This window comes from Macrosteles quadrilineatus, unplaced genomic scaffold (assembly GCF_028750875.1).
Source record: "Macrosteles quadrilineatus isolate MER2022 unplaced genomic scaffold, UCM_ALF_1.0 Scaffold_2__2_contigs__length_208266976, whole genome shotgun sequence".
Taxonomy (NCBI): domain Eukaryota; kingdom Metazoa; phylum Arthropoda; class Insecta; order Hemiptera; family Cicadellidae; genus Macrosteles; species Macrosteles quadrilineatus.
In genome coordinates, this window is record NW_026542595.1 from 43315377 (window position 1) to 43337010 (window position 21634).

The 21634-nt window shown below is 35.2% G+C and overlaps 1 protein-coding gene across 4 annotated transcripts in view; it reads right to left on the reverse strand.

Moving 5' to 3' along the window:
- Positions 1-2192: 2192 nt before the first annotated feature.
- Positions 2193-21634, reverse strand: part of LOC128986632 (ras GTPase-activating protein-binding protein 1-like) — a 60023-nt gene continuing 40581 nt past the window's right edge. For all 4 annotated transcript variants that reach the window (XM_054407097.1, XM_054407096.1, XM_054407094.1 and 1 more), the window contains exons 9-11: positions 12696-12823; positions 11599-11745; positions 2193-3024 (exon numbers count right to left, since the gene is read on the reverse strand). In XM_054407097.1, the coding sequence (XP_054263072.1) occupies positions 2812-3024; positions 11599-11745; positions 12696-12823 (488 nt within the window). In that variant the 3' untranslated portion in view covers positions 2193-2811. The remainder of the gene's footprint in view (positions 3025-11598; positions 11746-12695; positions 12824-21634) is intronic.

The following is a 21634-nucleotide window of genomic DNA, read 5'->3' on the forward strand; positions in this document are numbered from 1 at the left end:
CAAACACACTTTGATATACTAAATTATTTGTTTTTGTAAGCTCTTTAAAAATTGATAAATTTTGTGTTTTAAGGGTAAAAATGAGAAAACCCCATTTTTACCCCATAATACCCCTCGATAAACCCCGTTCCCATTGTCCGATCATGCTGGTTCGCAAACTCATACCTTCAAACAAAATTTTATCAAAATCGGACAAAAATTACTCAAGTTATCGCCAGGACACACAAACACACATGAATATATATATATATGTTTATACACAGTGGTATAACAGAAGGGCCCGCAATGCGGGGGGGCCCGGGAGCTGAGGGGGCCCGCGAACCGGTGAGCAGAGAGGCCCGTGAGACGAGTGGGGCCGAAAAATTGGAGCTCATTCTTATTTAATTGTATTATCAATCATTCAATAATTGTATTAAACAAGTAATAACATTAATGTCATTAATAATATGTTGTTATCTGTTATCAATTAATTTCGTTAGGCCTCTTCAGTGATAACGAACTAGGGTAACAAATGTAACGTGTTATAACATGGGTCTTTGATTATTATGCAATCTTACTTTCGTCACCGAGAAATATTTTACTTCTCGGTGATTTCGTACACTGCTTGTCGTCTGCAAACATTAAGTTACTTTGGAGCCTGGAGTCATGAACGTTGGCTGTTGGCTGGGGCTTTTAATATTGTATTATTTTACATTTTAGTTTTGCCCTAATATTGATTGTATTTTGTTAAATACAATATACTGCTACTCTACTGGCTGTGTTTGTTAGCCCATATCTTATTTTACCTCACAATTAACCAATACTAAAGACATTTGTTGTAAGTTAAACGCTTGAAATCCATACAAAGATCAAATTAAAAAATGCAATACGCTATTTTAGCCTGTGATAAAATTACGTCAATCTATTAAATTAACCAACTTTTAGTTTTAGTGTATGAGTTAATTATAACCAAAGACTAAACTAACCTAATAAATTAATACTTTAATACTTAAGGCCGACATATTCCTAAGATACAGACTAAGGGGCCGATAGTTTATAGGTGAATTCGAACCACATTTTTACCTTGTAACGAATAAGTCTAATTAATTATCAGGGTAATAAAATGGATAACGTGTGTGATAAATTAAATGTAAAACCTCCTTGATATAAACATTCTGATACGATGGAAAATAAGGTTTTTTTATTTGATTTCAAAACTATTTAGCCTACACACACTGATATTGATATAATAATGTAGTGATGTAACATTTTCATCAAACCAAGACTGAAATACTTAACACACCCTTTTATGGAACATAACCCATAATTTATTTACTACTCTATTTATGATTAATCTGTTTAATCATTGTAAAGGTGGTCCAAAAATAACTCTGGGGGAGGGGGAGGGTGTTTCACTATGTTGTATCGGTGGTCTAAAAATAACTCATGAGAGGGGGGCCCGTAAAAATTTGTTACACCACTGTTTATACATATATAAACATGTGAACGATGTTTTTGGCCTCTGGGGACATCAAAATTAAAAAGAAAATCAGTCCCGGGCCTAGGTCTTACCATGAGACCTACGATAATAGCTACTTTCCTATAGGGAAATTCGCGAAAAGATTGTTTTGATATTCTGTCAAAATATTGTTTTGTTGGGAGAGTGTTTAATTAAGTAAGGATCCTCATTTGGTGAAACAAGCTGGAAGTCGTTTTGGGAGGTTATCTTTAGGTTAGTTAATTAATGATGCAATATGATGAAAAATATAGTTCATCACACGGGCAAAAGGTGTCTATTCAACCCTTGCTCATTTTCCGACCTCGGCTTCACCTCGATAGGGTCAAAAAGAGTCACTTTAAATCCCAGTGATGAAATATACTATTATTGCGCACATACGTGATCACTATCAATCACTTATGTTGATTGCTTGTTGATCACAGGCAAATACCAATGTCCAGGAACCAGTGGTATTGATAATCGGTTTAGTATTACCAGATTATTTGTATTAATAGTGTATGGCATCACTAATTTAAATAGCACTAAATTGAGAACAAAATTTTACTGTCAAAGTTGTATTACTTTTTAGAACAACAATTTGAGTTGAAAATTAAAAAGTATGTAAATTAAAAAGAATGTTCCACAGTGTATTCCAATCTGATTCAACCTTATAGAACATTCTTAATAATACAAAGGGGAACAAAATAAACATTCATTCAATTATTGTTGTGTAATCGTTTGTTATACAAATACAACAGGAAAACTGAAAAAACAAAGTGATGAAAACAATAATATAAACTGATAGATATAGAAAATAGAGAGTAAAAAAGAGATAACTAATAAAGGAGGTGACTTTTGAAATACTACACATTACGATGTTTTTGGCTGCACCATAAATTACAAATATACAAACCAATCACAGATGAAATAAGTCCGCTTAACAGTGTTTGCAATAGTTGATTAATCGTCTTTACGTGTTAAACTGATTTTTTCGATAATTCGAATAACAAAATCGGCGTATCGGCGAGACCGGGATTCCTTTTGCGGTTTCTTCTTTGGCACATAAACAGAACAAGATAAAGAGTCTCAAATGGAAATGAGCTCAATACAAACCGGAGATCACCAGAGAAGCCTTAAGACCGGATCGACAGATACGTCTGCTAGATTAAAGCCTCAATGTTTCACTTTGACTGCTTCCAATTCACAGTTCAACACAACTCACTATTAAATAAAAAAGAAACATGATAAAAACGTGGTGTCTTACTGCTCGACATTAGTAAAAAGGTAACTCTAGCGAGGTTCAAACACTCTGTAAGTGCACTGTGACTGGTGTGTTAACGAGGTCCCCCACGCTGTGTGAAGCCAGCTCCTGGCCGCATGCCTGTACCTCCCCTGCTGAAGCCTCCCCTCTGTCCTCCACGATTCAGCCCTCCTCTCATGCCTCCTCCTCGGCCACCACCACCACCACCACCACCGTCAGAGCGAGGCTTGGTCTTCTTCTCTTCAACATTCAGCTTGACGGCGTTTTCACCAGGGAAGAATATAGGCTGTAAAAAATAATTTTTTTATAAACAAACTATTATCCCTTGGTAATTATTTAGAACTAGATTTTTTTATAGGACTTAATAAAGATTATGGTTTTGAGGTGTTTGGATTGGTTTGATTATTAGATAAAGATAAGATGACCCTGCGTTTTCAACTTACTTTTTTAACTTCCGATTTTCAACTTACTCCCTATGGGCCGTCCTCCTTAGGCGATATCCGATTACCTCGTACATAAAAAGGTTTGCTACACACATACATATGTGTTTGCTTGAAAATCCAAAAAATAGTGGAAATGTTTTTTGGGTTGATGGAAGTAAGTGTGGTGAATAGCTAAGAGGCAGTGACTCAGGGAAATCTTATTGTTGGAGCTGGTTGGAGACTTTCAGAACCCGAACAGCCAAAGACACGGTAGGCCATCTACAAACAATAAATAACTGTGCTATCTGCAGGAATAACAAGAAAAAATTCCAAGGACACTAGGCATGAGCCTACGATTTTTTTCACATTGCTTCAGGCTACCCCTAGGGGTTGCAGCAATATAACTTTGATAAAATTTATTGGTGAATTGGCAGGTTTTGAACCTGGGACCTCAGGGACCAAAGTCCCGTGCTCTACCACTAGACCAGCTCGTTCCCCACTATCTGCAGCATTAGGAAGGTTCCAGGCCAAAGAAGGGAGACCCACTTCTACTGTGAGACATGTGATTGGAAACCTGGACTCCACCCTGGACAGTGTTTCAAGCGCTACCATACCATGAAACACTACAAGCAGTCTTAGCATGAATAATCTAGGCTAGTTAGGATCCCTATGATCAAATTCTTAAATGCTAAATAACCAGGATTGATTAGGTACCAATGCCTGTTTTAAAATCTCAGAGTACGCTGATTTATATATTTTTTATCTTTAGCTATATTCTTTTATCACAGTTCACTTACTAAAAATAAAACAAACAGACAATAAGAAGGAAAATGATAACAGTTGACAAAAGCTATTAAGAAACAATATATTTGTTTAGTTCTACTTTTTAGTATATAGATAATGATAATCTAATCCTTATATATAATACGTGAAGGCGATTTCTACAGAAACACTACTCCTCCGATAATAATGGACGGATTTTTACAAACAATGTGTCAAAATTAAGTATTTTTTGTGTAGACGCCCCCTTTCACCAATTCATGTAATAACTGTCTTCGGGCTTTGCCACACAGGTCATCAAAATCCCAATGTATTTCTTGTGAAGAAAAGATTTTATTTACATAAACAGACGAATAATTTGTATTAATTACAGCTGGTCATAGTAACACACATGATACACACAAGAGCATCGTTTTCAGTTTCGATAACTGGAGTGGAGTGATTGATTACATTATCTTTGAGTCATTGGAAATTGTGACTGTTATTTGTTTTGAAATATAACACCTGCAATACTAAGGGACATAAGTCCCTGAAAAGCTCAAATGTAAAACAAACTATTGTAATACAGTATAAACAAACTTAAATAAATCTAATACATATATGAGATATATATCCAAGTACAACATATCTTTTTTGTAAAAAATAGTTTGTTGTTTGTCTTTGTTTGCTTTTGTTGATGTTATTTTTAATAAATAATTTAAATTACTCCAAAGGTTTAACTCTGCTAAAGGCAGCAAAAATGTTTGTGAATAAATATTAGTTTACTAAGGTAGCTTTGGTCTTTTGATAGTAAAAAGGCTTTCCTGATTAAAATATTGGAAATTGTCTTCGTCATATATGAAAAGACAAATAAAGGTGTGTTGAGATAAGCTTAGTTCTTAGTTAAAACCGCTAAATTAACACCCCGTCCCAGTTATTATGTCTAAGTACATGCTCCTTTTGTAAACACTACAATAAATCTCAAATTAAAAATGTTAGTAAGTATACAAAAAAGTGTAGAATAAATCTTTAACTAATGTTTTGAAATCAAAACAAAGCAGAAGTTTTCAACAATCTTGAATTGATTAATATTTAGTCAATGTAGTTATTTCATGTTGAACATTCCTTCAACACAACAATAACCGTTAAGTTAGAAGAAAAAAACTTCATAATTTTTTCAGCTATTCTAAGTTTAATTCCTTTGATTTGAGCCATCTCCTATGATTCTACTACTTATCATACGCTAAACTAATTTACCTAAAAATACGCAAGTTTGCCAATTGCACAGTAAAATAATTGATTTCAACATTCTAAGATGTAACTAAAAGTATTTATAATTATAGGTAGGCCTAAAGTTATGCCTGGTTTTATATAGTATACAGTACATTGTAGAATTGACTGGCAAATGACTAATCCAAATGTAATATTGCTTACTGGTTTGATTAATCACGATCAGCTGTATTGAAGTAAACAAAAATCAGCAGTAAATGGCTTCTAATGCATTTCTTATGGAGAACATTTTATGTTATATCCAATTTTGTGTAAGAATTTAGGGAATTTCACTATTTTTCCCGCCGTCACAGGATCGAGACCTTTAATTTGAGCCCTCTCCTGTCGTTCTACGACTTCCCAGGAATCGGCTTACGTAATTAATATATGTAGATAGATGACTGAGATGAATGTGTAAGTAGGTAGCACATGGAAATACAATTTCTTGAAAATCCTGAACAAATGTGTATCTATTTTTTGTAGGGCCAATAACAAAACTTTTATTAAAATTGATTTTTGGGTTTTTGTTTACTGAATTACAAAAAAAATTTCTACCTAAGAAGCTTTAGCCACCGAATAACCAGTATAGAAGAGCCTCACTGATACCAGTCCGCTAGTTATGGTTAAATCCAGGAATTTCGTATCTTGAATCCTGAATTTTGAATCCTAACCTTATCCTCAAATTCCTATTTAAAAATAACAATCCTCATCAAACATCAGGGTTAGTTTATTTCCATTCAAGACTAAATCCAGACTTTTCAAGACTACTTTTTTCAACAATTAGTGATGTGTCAATACCAACATTTATCGTTTCTCGATACAGATACCTGAAAAATTTCTTCTTAATTTTCGATAGATAGGTGCCTACCGATACACTTTCATTCAGTCCTACCAATTTTCTTAATGAATTTGTTATATTAAACCAACCTCTGTCTAAATGTCATAAAGTATTTTTGAGATAATGGACTATTTTTCAAGAAGAACAAAATTAATGCAGCAGTGCTATCAAGCCTATTTGAGTTTAAACCCTTCTTAACACATTGAATAACTATTATATGAAAGGAAAAAAAAGATCTAAAAGAAAGAACAATTTCATTATAACTAGCCAGTAGCCAGCCTGATATTTTCAGTCAAGCCAAACTAGAGGTAATAGCGCGATCACCTCCTGCGGTTGTGGAGACATCATCTTCAACTTCTGGGATCACTGCAAAATCCTGAATATCTTCCTCAGTCACAGAAACATCATCGCTGTCGTTCCCAATCCTGAATATCTACAGAATCACCATCATCGTTTCCCACAGTCATGGTTGACAATGTAGTCGATTACAGATTCGATTCTTGAATCCTATTAGTCGAATCTTGAGTCCGAATCTTTCCTTGAGATTCGGGCCACATAGATTCTAAATACGGCCCTAGTACTAGTATAATACCCCTACCGCAGCAAACCTGCCTACTAAGCGAGTTTCCATGAATTGATTTCAATTAAATCTATTTAAATAACATTAGGTTTAACCAGTACATAGGTTTGCTGCTACAAGGAAACTAATAAAGTGTGTTTATTAACAAAATATTAATAGTAGGGGTCTGCGGTGCACCGAAAAAGTCGGTACGTACGGTGGTACAAATTCGGTTCGCGGTACAAATTCGGTTCGGTACAGCCTATTATAATAATAAATTACTTTCAGTTTACTATCGTAGTCAACGGCAGTTGGTTCCAAGCACATAAAAGTCTTATCAGTTGTTTGTTTACGATCTTCATAATTTATTACTAGCGTGATGATGCAATAAAAAACCCATTAGCAGTCCCAAATCCATTAACATTTTATCACGACAATAATTGTTGTATTGAAGTACTTCCAAGAACTGTTGAGTTTTATCACTTTTATTTCTTTACGACTTTCCCCAATTCTGTTTTATCATAAAAATAATAGTTTTATGATGACTGTTAAATGTTATCTCTAACTTAATCAGTATTTTCGTGAATATTGAATTTGCCGCTGGCCATTGCCTACTGCCATAAAACTGTTTATGGCTACATATTAAACTTGTAACTAATCTACAATCTTATTTTATAAATTAAATATTTGTTATGGATATTTTATCTTTCTATTGACCATGGATATATACAAACTTTTGTCGTGATTTTAATTTTAACATCAAAATACAATATTGCACAATCGTGATATTTTAGGCCATTGACCTTTATTATGCATCCATATTGCCGTTTCAGAAGAGAAGCACGTTGATAAATTATAAATTGATATTCCCGTAGTTAAAAAGAATTATTTTATAAACCTATAAAACAAAATCATAAAATCTTACATAAAGATAACAATAACGGAAATTGTAAAAAGGGTATAAAGATACGTCAATCTTTATCTTTGTTCTTCTATTTCTTGGGTTTCCCTTCATCACCATTCAACAAGTTGCCATGGTTACTAATCACCCATGTCGTTATCAGCTTTTGTGACATAGCGCACAGCAGGGGGTAAAACTTGACGAAAATCGGTTAATTTTTACCTATTATTTAATTAACAATGAATGTACGGTACTACTTTATTAGTATTTGGTATTGTATTAATAATCGGTCCAAATGGCAGATTTTTGTCAAATTTTACACCAAATTTATTGAAATTTCAACAACTATTACCAAATATTTGTATTCATTTAAAAGATTGATTTGTGGTATTGGGTTCCCCACTGAGTGCAGCCGAGCGGCACTAATGAGGGTCGGACCTTCTTGGGGGTGAACAATAGACGGCTTATCAGACCCTCCCCTCCCCTCCCCCGTGGTCTGGAGAAAGCTTGTAAACAAACTATTGCACAAGCGCGCGTGACTTGACATTGGGCTGCTTCAATTATAATTTTGTCAAATGAACTGTGATGTTTCAAAATCAAAAACAATAATTTGGGACCATACTGCTTAACAATAATGGACTGCAATTATTGTTGAACATACAATCCATTTTTAACAAACTAAGATTATACGATTCAAATACAATTATAAAAATTATTTTGGTATTTTACTTGGGGTAATGAAGTTATGTAGGCTAGTGTAATTCTCGGTTCATCAAGGTTCTACTGAATTATGTTTGGCAGTGAATAAGTGTAGAATGCAATTTATAAATTTAGGGATACACACCTTTTACACAGTTATAAAGTCTAATTGCCCAACATCAAATCTTACTCTGTGATAATCCAAATTTTAGTTTCAGAAAAAAACTTTGCAAGAATTGTATCCATCTTATAACTTAACTAGTTTTGAAGCTGATAAAAAAAAATGGTCATTGCCATTACTTCATCATAACCTCCAGTTTTTCATTGTCATCTGCTGTGAACAGCTGGCAAAACTACACTGTCTTCTACTGAATGCTTTTATATGTTTAAAAAAAAAAAACAAAAAAAAACAACTAGACATTGTGTTGTTTGGAAATAATTTACCAGTTTTGTGAAATTATCTTGTCAATAAATGTTTCAAACATGTTTATTCATAAAAACTCTTATCCTATTTTTAAACTACTTTATCATGGCTATTCAAAGTATCTCAGAGTAAAATAGGTAAAGCCTTTATCTCAACTGTGATTTTTCTTGACACAATCCTCGTAGTAGTAAAAGGTTTTGTTTTAATAATATGTGGTACAGTAATTGTTGTTAGAAAACCATGAATGTAGGATACTATCCATTTTCATAGTAATGTCTATGTATTAAAGTTAAAAATAATGGTTTAGATACAGTTCTGAGAAGAAAACCGCAAAAATACGGGTAGCCGCGTACCGTACCGATTTTGTACCGAGAACCGAGGTACAAACAGGGTGTATACTATTTTATTAAAGTGAAATTCCAGGTTTTTTCCAGGTTTTTTCCTGGTTTTTCGAAGTTTTTCCAGGTTCCCGCGTATTTGTTTGGTTCCACTTAAACTATAATCAATTTAAGACTTGCAGCCTAAGTATACAATATAATCTTGCATTAAATTTGTTTCAAAGTCCAGTGAGCTAATGTTGAAAAAGTAATAATCCTTATTATAGTAATAATTTTCATTATCATCATTACTTAAGTCCACGGAAACATCGTCTCTCTCGATAGCAGCAAAATCATGAATATTATCTTCATTTTTTATGAACACATTATCAACGGCGGCTAAATCCTGAATATTTCCTGCGGTCGTGTGGTCGCTTCCCACGGTGACATAAACATCTATTACGTTACCATAGAACAATCCTGGACATCTCCCGCGGTATGTATACATTATCGCCATCTCTCGCGATCACGAAAACGTAATCATTGTCATCCACGATCGCGGCAAAATCACGAAAATCTTCCGCGGCCGTGTGGACATTATCATTGACTCCCACGGTCACGTGAACGTCATCGTCATCGACCGCGATCACGGCAAAATAACAAAAATGATCCGAGGCCGTGTAGACACCATCATTGACTCCCGCGGTCACGGGAACGTCATCGTTGTCGTGCGCGATCTCGGCAAAATCATGAATGTTTCCCGCGGCAGTGTAAACATCATCGTTGATCCTGCGGTTACGTAAACGTCATCGTCGTTGTCCGCGATCGCGGCTAAATCATGAACATCTGCGGCCGTGTAGACAAAATCGTCGTCGTCTTTCGCGGTCACGGCAAATCACGAATATCTTCCGCGGCCGTGTGGACATCATCATAGCCTCCCGCAGTCACGGAAACGTCATCGTCCGCGATCTCAGTAAAATCATGAATATTTCCCGCGGCAGTGTATACATCATCGTTGACCCCGCGGTCACGGAAACGTCATCGTCGTCGGCCGCAATCACGGCAAAATCATGAGCATATCACGCGGCCGTGTAGAAATCATCATCGTCGTCTTTCGCGGTCACGGCAAATCACGAAAATCTTCTGCGGCCGTGTAGATATCATCATTGCCTCTCGCAGATATGAAAATGTGATCGCCGTCGTCCGCGATCTCGGCAAAATCATAAACATCTGCGGCCGCGTAGACATAATCATCGTCGTCTCCCGCGGTCACGGAAACGTCATCGTCGTCGTCCGCGGTCACGGAAACGTCATTGTCGTCGTCCGCGGTCACGGAAACGTCATCGTCGTCGTCCGCAATCTCGGCAAAATCATGAATATTTCCCGCGGCAGTGTATACATCATCGTTGACCCTGCGGTCACGGAAACGTCATCGTTGTCGGCCGCAATCACGGCAAAATCATGAGCATATCACGCGGCCATGTAGAAATCATCATCGTCGTCTTTCGCGGTCACGGCAAATCACGAAAATCTTCCGCGGCCGTGTAGACATCATCACTGCCTCTCGCAGCTATGAAAATGTCATCGCCGTCGTCCGCGATCTCGGCAAAATCATGAATATTTCCCGCGGCAGTGTATACATCATCGTTGACCCCGCGGTCACGGAAACGTCATCGTCGTCTCCCGCGGTCACGGAAACGTCATCGTCGTAGGTCGCAATCGCGGCAAAATCATGAGTATTTCACGTGGCCGTGTAGACATCATCATTGACTCCAGCGGTTAGGGAAACGTAATCGTCGAAGTACGCGATCTCGGCAAAATCATGAATATTTCCCGCGGCAGTGTATACATCATCGTTGACCCCGCGGTCACGGAAACGTCATCGTCGTCTCCCGCGGTCACGGAAACGTCATCGTCGTCTCCCGCGGTCACGGAAACGTCATCGTCGTCTCCCGCGGTCACGGAAACGTCATCGTCGTCTCCCGCGGTCACGGAAACGTCACCGTCGTCTCCCCTGGTCACGAAAACGTCATCGTCGTCGCCCGCAATCGCGGCAAGACGCATTTTACGACTACAATCTTCTACCGGGGCTAAAATAAAAATCCCGGATTCGGTCCAAAAATCCCGGCTTTTTCCCGGTTTTTCCAGGTCCCTTCAAATTCAAGGTTATTTCCCGGTTCTCCCGGTTTTCCCGGTTGGTATACACCCTGTACAAAATATTGTACCGTACCGAACCGTACCGACCTTAAATTTTCTGTACCACAGACCCCTAATTAATAGCTTAGTATAAAATAAATAAAATTGCCAAGCTTGATCAAAATATATCCATTAAGAAGCAAACAACAACATTTTACAATATTCTCCGTTACCAATAACCGTACAAAATTGATTTGATCATGCTGGTTCGCGAACTCATTCAAGTATATCCCGCCTTACACCAAATTTCATCAAAACCGGGCAAAAATTACTCAAGTTATCGCGTTCACGGTCACACACACACACACATATAAAATGTTAACGAATTGTGTTTTTGGCCTCTGGGGACATCAAAATGAAAAAATAAATCGGTCCCGGGCCTAAGTCTTACCATGCCACCTACGGTAATAGCTACTTCCCTATGGGGATATTTGCTAAAATAAAATTGACAATATTAGTAAAACTCCGCTACTTACCCTTGCATTAAGGACAGCCTGCACAGTCTCAACTCTCTCAAAGATTATAAAGCCATAGTTTGGGACCTTGTTCCCATTTTGCCCCTTCAAGTTGGACTTGCTCATTATCCTAAGATCCACGATGGGGCCGTAAGTTTTGAATAAATCCTGCAAAAAAAATTAGTATAATATAACATTAAACTAAACCAAAAATGTACAACCAAGTGAAAAATTGGTTTGTTTGTATAATTTCAATCAGCGGATGTTGTATGTGGGATTATTAAATTGAAATGTCATAAATTGGTAAATTTGTATGCAAACACTCATGAAACTTGACCGTACATAAAAAAATGCCGCTTTCAGTAGGCTACTAGTAATGAAATGTAATATGACAATGATACAAAATGTTTGATGTCGTAAGTCAGAAGTATATTTCTCCATTTTTATTTTAACAAAACCGTTACCAGAGGAGAGCGAAAGGAGCACATTTTCAGCTTTGAACAGGTTGTAGCAGATATTTATATCCTTGTGTTTTCAAATTTAAGTATACTACAACTAAGATTTCATACAGTTTCACTTGATTGTAGCCTATGCATTTACTATTACAGTAGACTTCCTTTAGTTCTGCCGGTCTCAGAAGTGTGCAAAACTCCCTCTAGTTCGGCCATTTTCAGAAGCGTGAGTCATATCCGCTACATTGTCGCACCACAGGTGAATGAACTATACAGGACTTAAAGTGAAAAGTTTAGTTTCTGCCCGTGGTCGTAAAGTGAACATTGTTAGTAATGTAGCGTAGGTGAAAGTTGTAGGTGTTGTGTGCTCGAACTCTAAGAAAATGTTTTCTAAAATGACTAGCTGAAAAACGTAAACATACTTTTATTACAATGGAACAAAAACTCACGGTCCTCCTAAAGCATCTGGATGGAGAAAAATCTGAGTAAAGCATTTGCAACTTAGAGGTGGTCGGACTAGAGGGAGTCTACTGTAAGCATAAACGCCAGAAAAAAATATTTTGCAAGTGTTATAGTAGTTTGAGTTTTAAGTATATAGTCTTTACGTCCAAATATTTTTATAGTTTAGTATTAATAACGATTTCATCAGACATATCTAATACCTACCCTAAGGTCGTTCTCAGAGGCATTGAGAGGCAAGTTTCCGAGAAACAGCTGATGGTCGTCCGAATACTGTGTCTGGGAGTTAACAGATCTCCGTCTGTCTCCATCAGAGGCTGGTTCTTCTCTTCCACCTACAATAATATGTCACATCTCATACCTGAACTACATGATCTTATAGCCATGCACCACTACAAAATCATCACTGTCTCCCGTGCATGGTTGTGTCATATTCCTGAATATCGATCAGCAGTAATAAATACATCATCGTCGTCTCCTGAGGTATGGAAAAGTTACACCAAGATATCTCTATCGGAGTTATGGAAACGTTATTTAGGTTTTCCACTGTTACAATAACATTATTAAGTTGTCAAAATCAGCAACAAAGGATTACTGTATGCAGGTATTGTAAACCATTTTAAGTATAATACAGTAATCAGGAGGCTATACAACTATTTTAAATAGCGAATTTCTCATATAGGGAATAAGCTATTACCGTAGAACTCATGGTAAGACCTGGACCCAGGACCGATTTACTTTTCCGTTTTGAGGTCCCTAGAGGCCAAAAACACCATCCGCTCGAATTCATATATATATATATATGTCCGTTAGCACGATAACTTGAGCAAAAATGATCCGATTTTGATGAAATTTGGTATAAACCTACATTTATTCTAACGAGTTTGCAAACCAGCATGATCGGACTATGGGAACGGGTGTTAATGGGGGGGGGGGGGAGTTTATGGGGTAAAAATTGGTTTTTCTCATTTTCAACCCATAAAACATAAAATTTAGAATTTCTTTCCAAACAATTTTGTAGAGCTTAAAAAAACAAATAATTTAGTATATTGAAGCGTTATTATGTGCCTAATGGTTACTGAGTATATTCCAAAAAATTGTAAAATTAAAATTCTTGTTATTAAATAAATGGGTGAGGTTCATAACTCCAAGTTTTCATAACTCCAAGTACTTTTAAATACAACATTTCATAACTCCAAGTAAAATTATGTCCAAGTAAATTAAAACCAAAATATCATAAGACCAAGTTTCATAACTCCAAGATTCATAAGTCCAAGTTAAAATAAAATAAAACCAAGTAAATTAAAATACAAAATTGCATAACTCCAAACGTACAGATTTGCAAGGACCACAAGTCCAAGTTTCATAACTCCAAGGGTTCATAACACCATGTTTCATAACTCCAAGTGACAATGGGTACAGTCCGTGCAGGAAACGATAACGTACGCACACACACGCACCCATTACACACACACATGCTGGAAGAGAGTTTCCGATGTTGGCGAGACTATTCGAAGTGGTGCGTTCCCTGTCGCTTTGCACGTTCGTCTAAATTGTAATACAAATAGTGAGAGGATGAAATTTACATATTTAAATTCTGCGTAAACTGATGTTTAATACTATATAAATACAATTTAGTTCGTGCAGATGATTAATGTTTAATAATGGAAAATATGAAAAGGTTGTTCAATGTAAACATGAAAAAGTAAGTGAGCGAGGATTTTTTTTATTTTTTGGTCAGATGAAAACTATCAGCGAGAAAAGTATAGATAATAAGATGTTCTTCAATTTTTGTTCCAAACATTTTTTCGTAAGACTTTTAGTTTGTCCAATAATCGACTTAGATGACCACCACGATGTATGAATGAATTAGTTTACGCGCACGGTATTTTAGCAATTGCCGTCTTCCAACAACAATATTAAGGAAATACAGTATTAGTTCACGTTTTAAAATTTCTAAACTATGAAAAATATTTAGTCTTAACTTCTTCAGCTGTATGTACGAAATTTCGAAATTTTTTCTACATAATATTCGTGATGCACAACGCAAATAAGTCGTAGTGCCTTTTTTCCACTATTTTTCATCTCCTATTATTCGGAAAAAATTTACACAGGATTAATCCACGTTAAGGTTTCATCTTGTAGCATTCATTTGTAAATATAAAATTTGATTATAGTTACAATTACTTGATCCCTCATAAATCTTTATTCCTTAACAAATATGAGAGTGTATGTTAGCAAAGTAAATTGTACGCAAAATGTCTGTAGTGCATAATGGGTTTAATAAAAAAAATACCATATTTAAAATTTTAAAAATACTATCTAGATTTGTATGATCCAAACAAGTGGATATTATCTATAGATAGGTCTAAACATTTGGATTTCGAGACTAAATTATCATAGAAATATGTTTTTGAGTAAATACATCTATACTTAATACCAGAATGTTTTATTTGAGTTAAATAGAAGGTATTTATCATTTAGGTATTATTTAAGTACCTTAATGAGTTAAGTACTTTAATATAAGAATTGATGTCGTCCAGTGGTCAAAACTCGACCACAATCTAAATAAAATATGAACTTATCTATATTCATCCCGCGCTGAAAATCAAACATGTGATGATTGTGTACCAGTCTTCAATTTGTTTTGATTTTCTGTATATTTATCGTTGTTATTGCGTCACCAGAAGTTTAACTCATAATCCAAATGTTAGTTTTTTGTTTATGTTAAATTCGTTTTCAAACTTATTTTTCATCATTTTTTAAAATTTATTAAGTTGTTCTGTTTATTTACAGGAAAATATGTTTCTAACAGTATGCGTAGATTTTCCTTGCGATGCACACGAGCTGAGAAAAGGGCCGTAAAGAAACATATTTGCCTATTAATATATAGATATAGCTAATACTTGTCATACCAATAAGGAGAATAAATAAGCAGACTCAAGAAGGATCTTATTTAAGAAACATAATTTAATGTAGGCTATTCTAATAGCCAGTGAAATTTATTTTTGTTAACCTCACAAGAGAGATAATAGTAATAATAATCGAAAGTATATACTGTAGTAAAATTAGTGGGATTCTGTTAACTGCCGCAAACATTTTATCAGTACTGTTCACCTTCGTACTGTAGTACTGGCTCATATTTGCTGGATACGTAAAGAAATCCATTCACAAATCACTCAGACAAACCAAGATCCATCACTAATAATGTCTTCGCCTTGCGTGTTCTACACTGTCCATTCTGTCCATTAATCGTCCCGACCCCCTGGGGAGCCCCCGTCCCTCGGACAGCCAGGTACACGTCGCACAAGGGTACAGGAGGTTTCTGGGTGGTCTTTACATCTTGATTGACTAATGGTCACAAGGTTTACCTGGCTCTTCCGGTGCTGTAATATGTTTTTGCCCATTCGGTCTGAGAAGTAATAATCTTGTGTAGTTCAATATTTCTTGTTCATCACAGGACTGTGTAAAGTGTAGGGTGGTCAATTATTATTTAAAATATTTGTTTTTGATTTGATGAAAGTCTACAATACTAGATAATGTTCTTTTTTGTGAATTTTTATTATTGAATATCACAAATTAGTCCAAGATTGGCTTTCAAGATAATTATCAACATGCGAACTGATTGCAGTGTCCGACTTGTTTGGCTTTCGGTGTGTGCAGTGGCGGAAAAAGTGCCTTAAGCATCTTGATAAGTGGCCTGAATCCTTTTATAGTTTTTTTGTGATATTTCAGATTTTTTTATATCAAGGAAATAATATAGTTCTTTCAAGGTAAATTCATTTAGGAAGAAAAAAATTTTTGAAAGGGGCTTCAAGCCTACTTTCAAAGTTTGAGGAAAAGTATGCGCTCTGTAATAAGTAGATTATTTCTATTATCCTATGATTATTCCAAACTTTTACAGATAAATTTCACATGTTATGAATTTATTTTACCATTCACAAGCTTATACAAAGAAAGAGCTGTCAAACATTTAATGTTGGTTTAAACAGTTACTATTTAATTGTTGTTTCATCTACTAAAATGTGTCAGTATTTATTAAGTTTTATTATCGAATCGCCTAAACCTGTTAAGAGAAAATATTCAAAAGACAACTTAAGATTCATTATTTAAAACTGTTTATTAGTGAAAAAACTCTGAAATTCATATTTGCCCTCAATCATCAGTTTCACATTGATGAAATAATTAGATAGTAACAAGACCAGGGTTTGGACCCCCTCAAAGTATGTAGTCATTGTGCTTGTAGTGCAGTTCTTCTTCAATCTCTAGTGTGTAGTAGATCTGGTCAGTATTGTAGATCGGAGTCATGTGATGTAGGCGGGCTTCCCATATGATGTTACGATGGTGTGAGGGGATCCTGGGTCATCAGCCCGCCTTCTGGTCAAGTAGTCAGTAGTCGTGAGGTAGTAGTCAGAAGTCAGCAGACAGCAATCAGCATTCTGTAGTCAATAGTCCGTCTAGTCAGCAGTCAATGTAGTCAATGTAGTCAATTCCGTAGTCAATTCCGTAGTTGTGGCCCATGTCTGGTAAATGTAAACCTCAGTTAAGCTACGTTGTCGTCTGGCATCTCAGGAGTGTTGCAGTATTTGCTCACAAGCTGCTTCAAAAGGTCCCACAACTTGGCAGAGATCCACTTAGCAAACGGGACTGTAGGAAAGAAAATACACAAGATGATACCTGTTATGTAGAGCAGGGCACGGACAAGGTCAGGCAGGATGACACGCATCCTGGAGGGCTTCCTCTCAACGAGGGATTCAACATCGATCACAGAATTCATAATTAGACTTGTTATTCACAATCAAATTGAATTCAGAGTGATAATTTACCCTGTTGCTATGGAAATCATTATAAGAGTAAAAGTTAAAAAATCAAAACACTGTGTACTATTATTATCCTAATACCTATTCCATAGCTAATGTTGTAATAGGCCTACCTATGGCTAAAGAACAGAGTCTGCACAACTAGAACTTCATGGTATTAGTTGATAGTAAATTATTTAATTTGCATTGTTCCTAAATTTTAAATTCCAAAATGCATATTTGACACAAATATATATATTTTTAATTTACCATAAGATACACATTGAATAAATTACAAACCCACTGACAACATTCCAATAAAAAAAATATTTTCAATATAATCTATTTGCTTCAATGACACAGTTTTATCAGACTATAGCCCAAATATCAATTTTTAGTTTTAGTAGACTCGTTCAAAAGATTTTGGTTTACACGTTTGCCCATTTTGTCGTGGGGACCTCAAACAAATAGTTAATTGTACCCGAATCTACGTTTTTATATGAGACATACTGTATCAAATATTTTATCAATGTTAATCAATGTTAACCAGTTATAATTTAATATTAAGCTTACTGGTGTGTATCATATGGAGATACTCACGATGTACATAACAGTAATCAACATTTCCTAAATATATATATAGCCGCATAAGGTTGTCCATGTTTATCTTCGTTATTGATAAACCTATGCATGCTACCACCCTTGTCGCCAGCAGTAAGTTTACAAATTTCATTCATTCTTTAATAAGGATAGAATCTGTTTTCATCACCATAAGGACTTCCTGTTGTCTGTCACAATTTTATTTGTTCAATTGGTGTATTTTTTGTTTAGTTGCAATAACGTTAATTATATTTAACTGAGAAAATGCAAAGTTAAAGACCTTCTGTCGTTCAGTTGATTTTTGTTTCCCTTAGCATTATATGAATAATAATTAAAAGCCTTCAGTAAAATGTTAGTAAGGGGCTCTTGGATATTTTTCATAGGCTATTATTAAAATTGTTTGACTTTTATGAAAACATAGATTAATGTCATTGACGTACCAGATTTATTTGGCTTTAGAGGGGTTTCCTCTGCAATGATCACAAAGTTAAGTCCATGTTTCATAATAAAATTTGTAGCACTTCAGCTAACATCCTCGTTCATAGTTTGTAGGAATCTGAATCTTGTAGGTGTTCTTCATTATACAGGCTAATGACGATAGTTAATTCTTTAAAAAAATATTATCTCTATTTCTTCTACTAGGGGGCGTTCTATGACTTTTAATGTTTCAATAATTTGCAAATGGGTTCTTTCAATGATTTATTTTTTAAAGATCTAATTTTTGTAGGACGCTTTTCTTTGAAATGCAGCTTAAATATTGACAGCAATGAAATTATATAGCTGATCAAAATTTTAACAGTTATGATCTTCATTAGGATAACATGGGGACCTTCAAAGCCACTGGGGTAGAGCCCAAGGGACTTTTTCAAATCCAGTTCAAGACCAGTTTGCAAATCTACGCGACACGCTCTTTCCAATGATACGTCAATGGATAAAATCGGTCAAGAAATGACGGAGGAGTTCAACCGACAAACTTCGTGTTCGCGTATTAATTATATAGATCTACGTATCACGTTTCGTTTAGCATACAGGCAGGGAATGTCGCTCATTACGAAAATATTTATTAATTCTTTTAATAATGACTCTAGAGAAGAGTTAGAAAGTTAAAAGGTGTAGAACAATACAGCTAACAAAAGTGGTCCTGTAACATTTGGTCATAACTTGAACCCATATGACATTATGGATCCTTTCATGTTCTGGAATTGATGGAGAGTTGCGTGGAGGGGCGAGCAGGGGCGTGTGGGACTTTTTTAGTATCCATACTGGCAACCTGCCTGCCGCTTACTTCGAATTGTCAATGTTACCAACATGACGTGGCTTCCGTGCCCCGTCTTCTGAACTGCCCGTTTAAAAAATGTAAATTAAGTATGAAAGGCCTATAAATATTAATATAAATATAAATATAATATAATAAAAAAATATTAATATAAATATAAATATTGCATATAAATACAATCAAATTAAATGTAAACGGTTATGGCAGTTTACCAAATAAAAATATAGGCATACTGCACATCAAACTTGAGCTTAGAATGTGCATATTTGCTGAATATTATAGGTATGGACTAATTTCTCAGGTCCCCATAGGCCGATTTCAACGGGCTACGTCTGTTATGCTTTCGCAGTTTGAATAATTTAATTCTGTTTATTTAATGAAAGAGCTGGGCAATGCAATTAATTGGCGTTTGTTTTATTTACTTGGAAAAATATGTTTTTGATGCTAGGAAATATGTTCATCTGGGGGATTATGTTCGGACAAAAAAACGGTTGTACAAGTTTTGTAAGAGTATTGCTCACAGTTTTATTTGTAATGTATATAGTAATAACATATAAATAGGCATGACTCAAATTGAAGAAATGTCATAAAACATCTTATTGAATGAAACAGAAGCATTGATATCGAGGACCTTATTTGTGTTATTGCTACACTAAGGTATGTTGTCATAGTCTTTCGAACTGAAACATACGGTATCGGTTATTGGCAGTCCTAGGGGTAACGATGTTTCTTGCAACACAAAAATCATGAAAATATGTGTGATTAAAATTGCATAACCATTAGGAATGGTTATTGATTAGCATCGTGAAATAAATCACTCTGTGACGTTTTAATGTATAGTGTACATGTTGCTCGAAATCGATCAATTGCAAAGAAGTCAAGTAGTTATTCAAAAACAAATAACTTATTTCAAAACGAATGAAAGTCATAATTTCCGACGAGTTTAAGACTCAACTCATAGACTACGTACCTAACAGTTCCATATAATAAACATTTCTTGTTAATATTTGATCATTTTTCAACATCTTATATGGTTTTTAGTGTATTCTACAATTTTATTCCCCTTGTAGCCAAATTATGTTAGTCAAAGAATCGTTTAAAAAGTACATTACCGTATAGGACACAGAAAAAGGGAAGAACAATAAGATTAATATCATTGAGCATAATTTACTACAAAATGAAAACAACCAATAATTATGGTCACCGGAATAAGGCTGAAACACCTTTGACTTTAAATAATCTAAGTATCCATTACATTTTAACCAAATATAAGCCTACCATTGAGTTATATTTCCATTTAACTTGCAATTCCAAGTAGGCTTTCCATTTCAGTGAACTAGACTTACAATTAAATAATGCAGACTTAGGCAGAATAGGTACTGCAATAATTAGGACTTCCATTAATATGAACCGAAGATACCACTGAGTTTAGATGCTGCAAGTAGACATTCCATTGACGTGAACCAGACGTAACATTGACTTAATATACTGCGAATCGGCACTCCGTTTATGGGAATCAAATTAACCATTTCTTTGGATCCTGCAAGTAGACAATTTATTTATGTGAACGATATGTACCATTGAGTTTGTATACTTCAAGTATACAATTCGTTTAAGTGAACCCGACGTATCATTGACTTTGAATGCTGCAAATAGGCATCTTATTTATGTGAACCAAATGGACCATTGACATTGGATACTGCAAGTAAATTTCTCATTTTTGTGAAGCTGGTGTACTATTGATTTAGGATACTGCTACTGCAAATAGACATTTAATTTATGAGAACCAGATGAAACATATATACTTTGAAGTAGACAATACATTTAATTGAACCAGACTTGTAATTGACTTTGAATAACGAAATTAGACATTTCATTCATTTGAAACAAAATATATACTAATGAGATTGGATACTGCAAGTATGCATTTCATTTACGAGAAACATATGTAACATTGACTTTAGAAAATTATTTGATTATTATGTCTGCTATCTGCTCAATAAGACAACTGCATTGTAAACCTAGTGTAAATTACCTGAAATGTAAAGTTAAAACTGTGAATGTTTCTCATCCAAAGTCCCCGTGCGATCTCTAGTGTTCACTTGGTAATACATGTGTATTACAAAGTATAGGGTGTTTTCAACTCCCCACGTGAGTGTTAACGTTTCGTAAAAAGTACAAGTTCCTGTATAAGGTAATGTTTTTTCCTTTTTGCGAAAGACTCTAAAAGTAATGAAAGGACATTTTTTATTTACATTTATTTCGACAACAAACAAGTGCTTTTGACATATAAATAAATTTGTTTGCACAAAACTTGTGTGTATTACGATCCCCCCCCCCTAAAAACTGTTTTTTTAGTAGTACATTTTAGGAAAAAATAATACCTTTACCATTCACAGACATAATATAATCTTTTAAAAATTATATATTTTCCGGATAGTACATATGCTAGTTATTCAACATCAAACAGT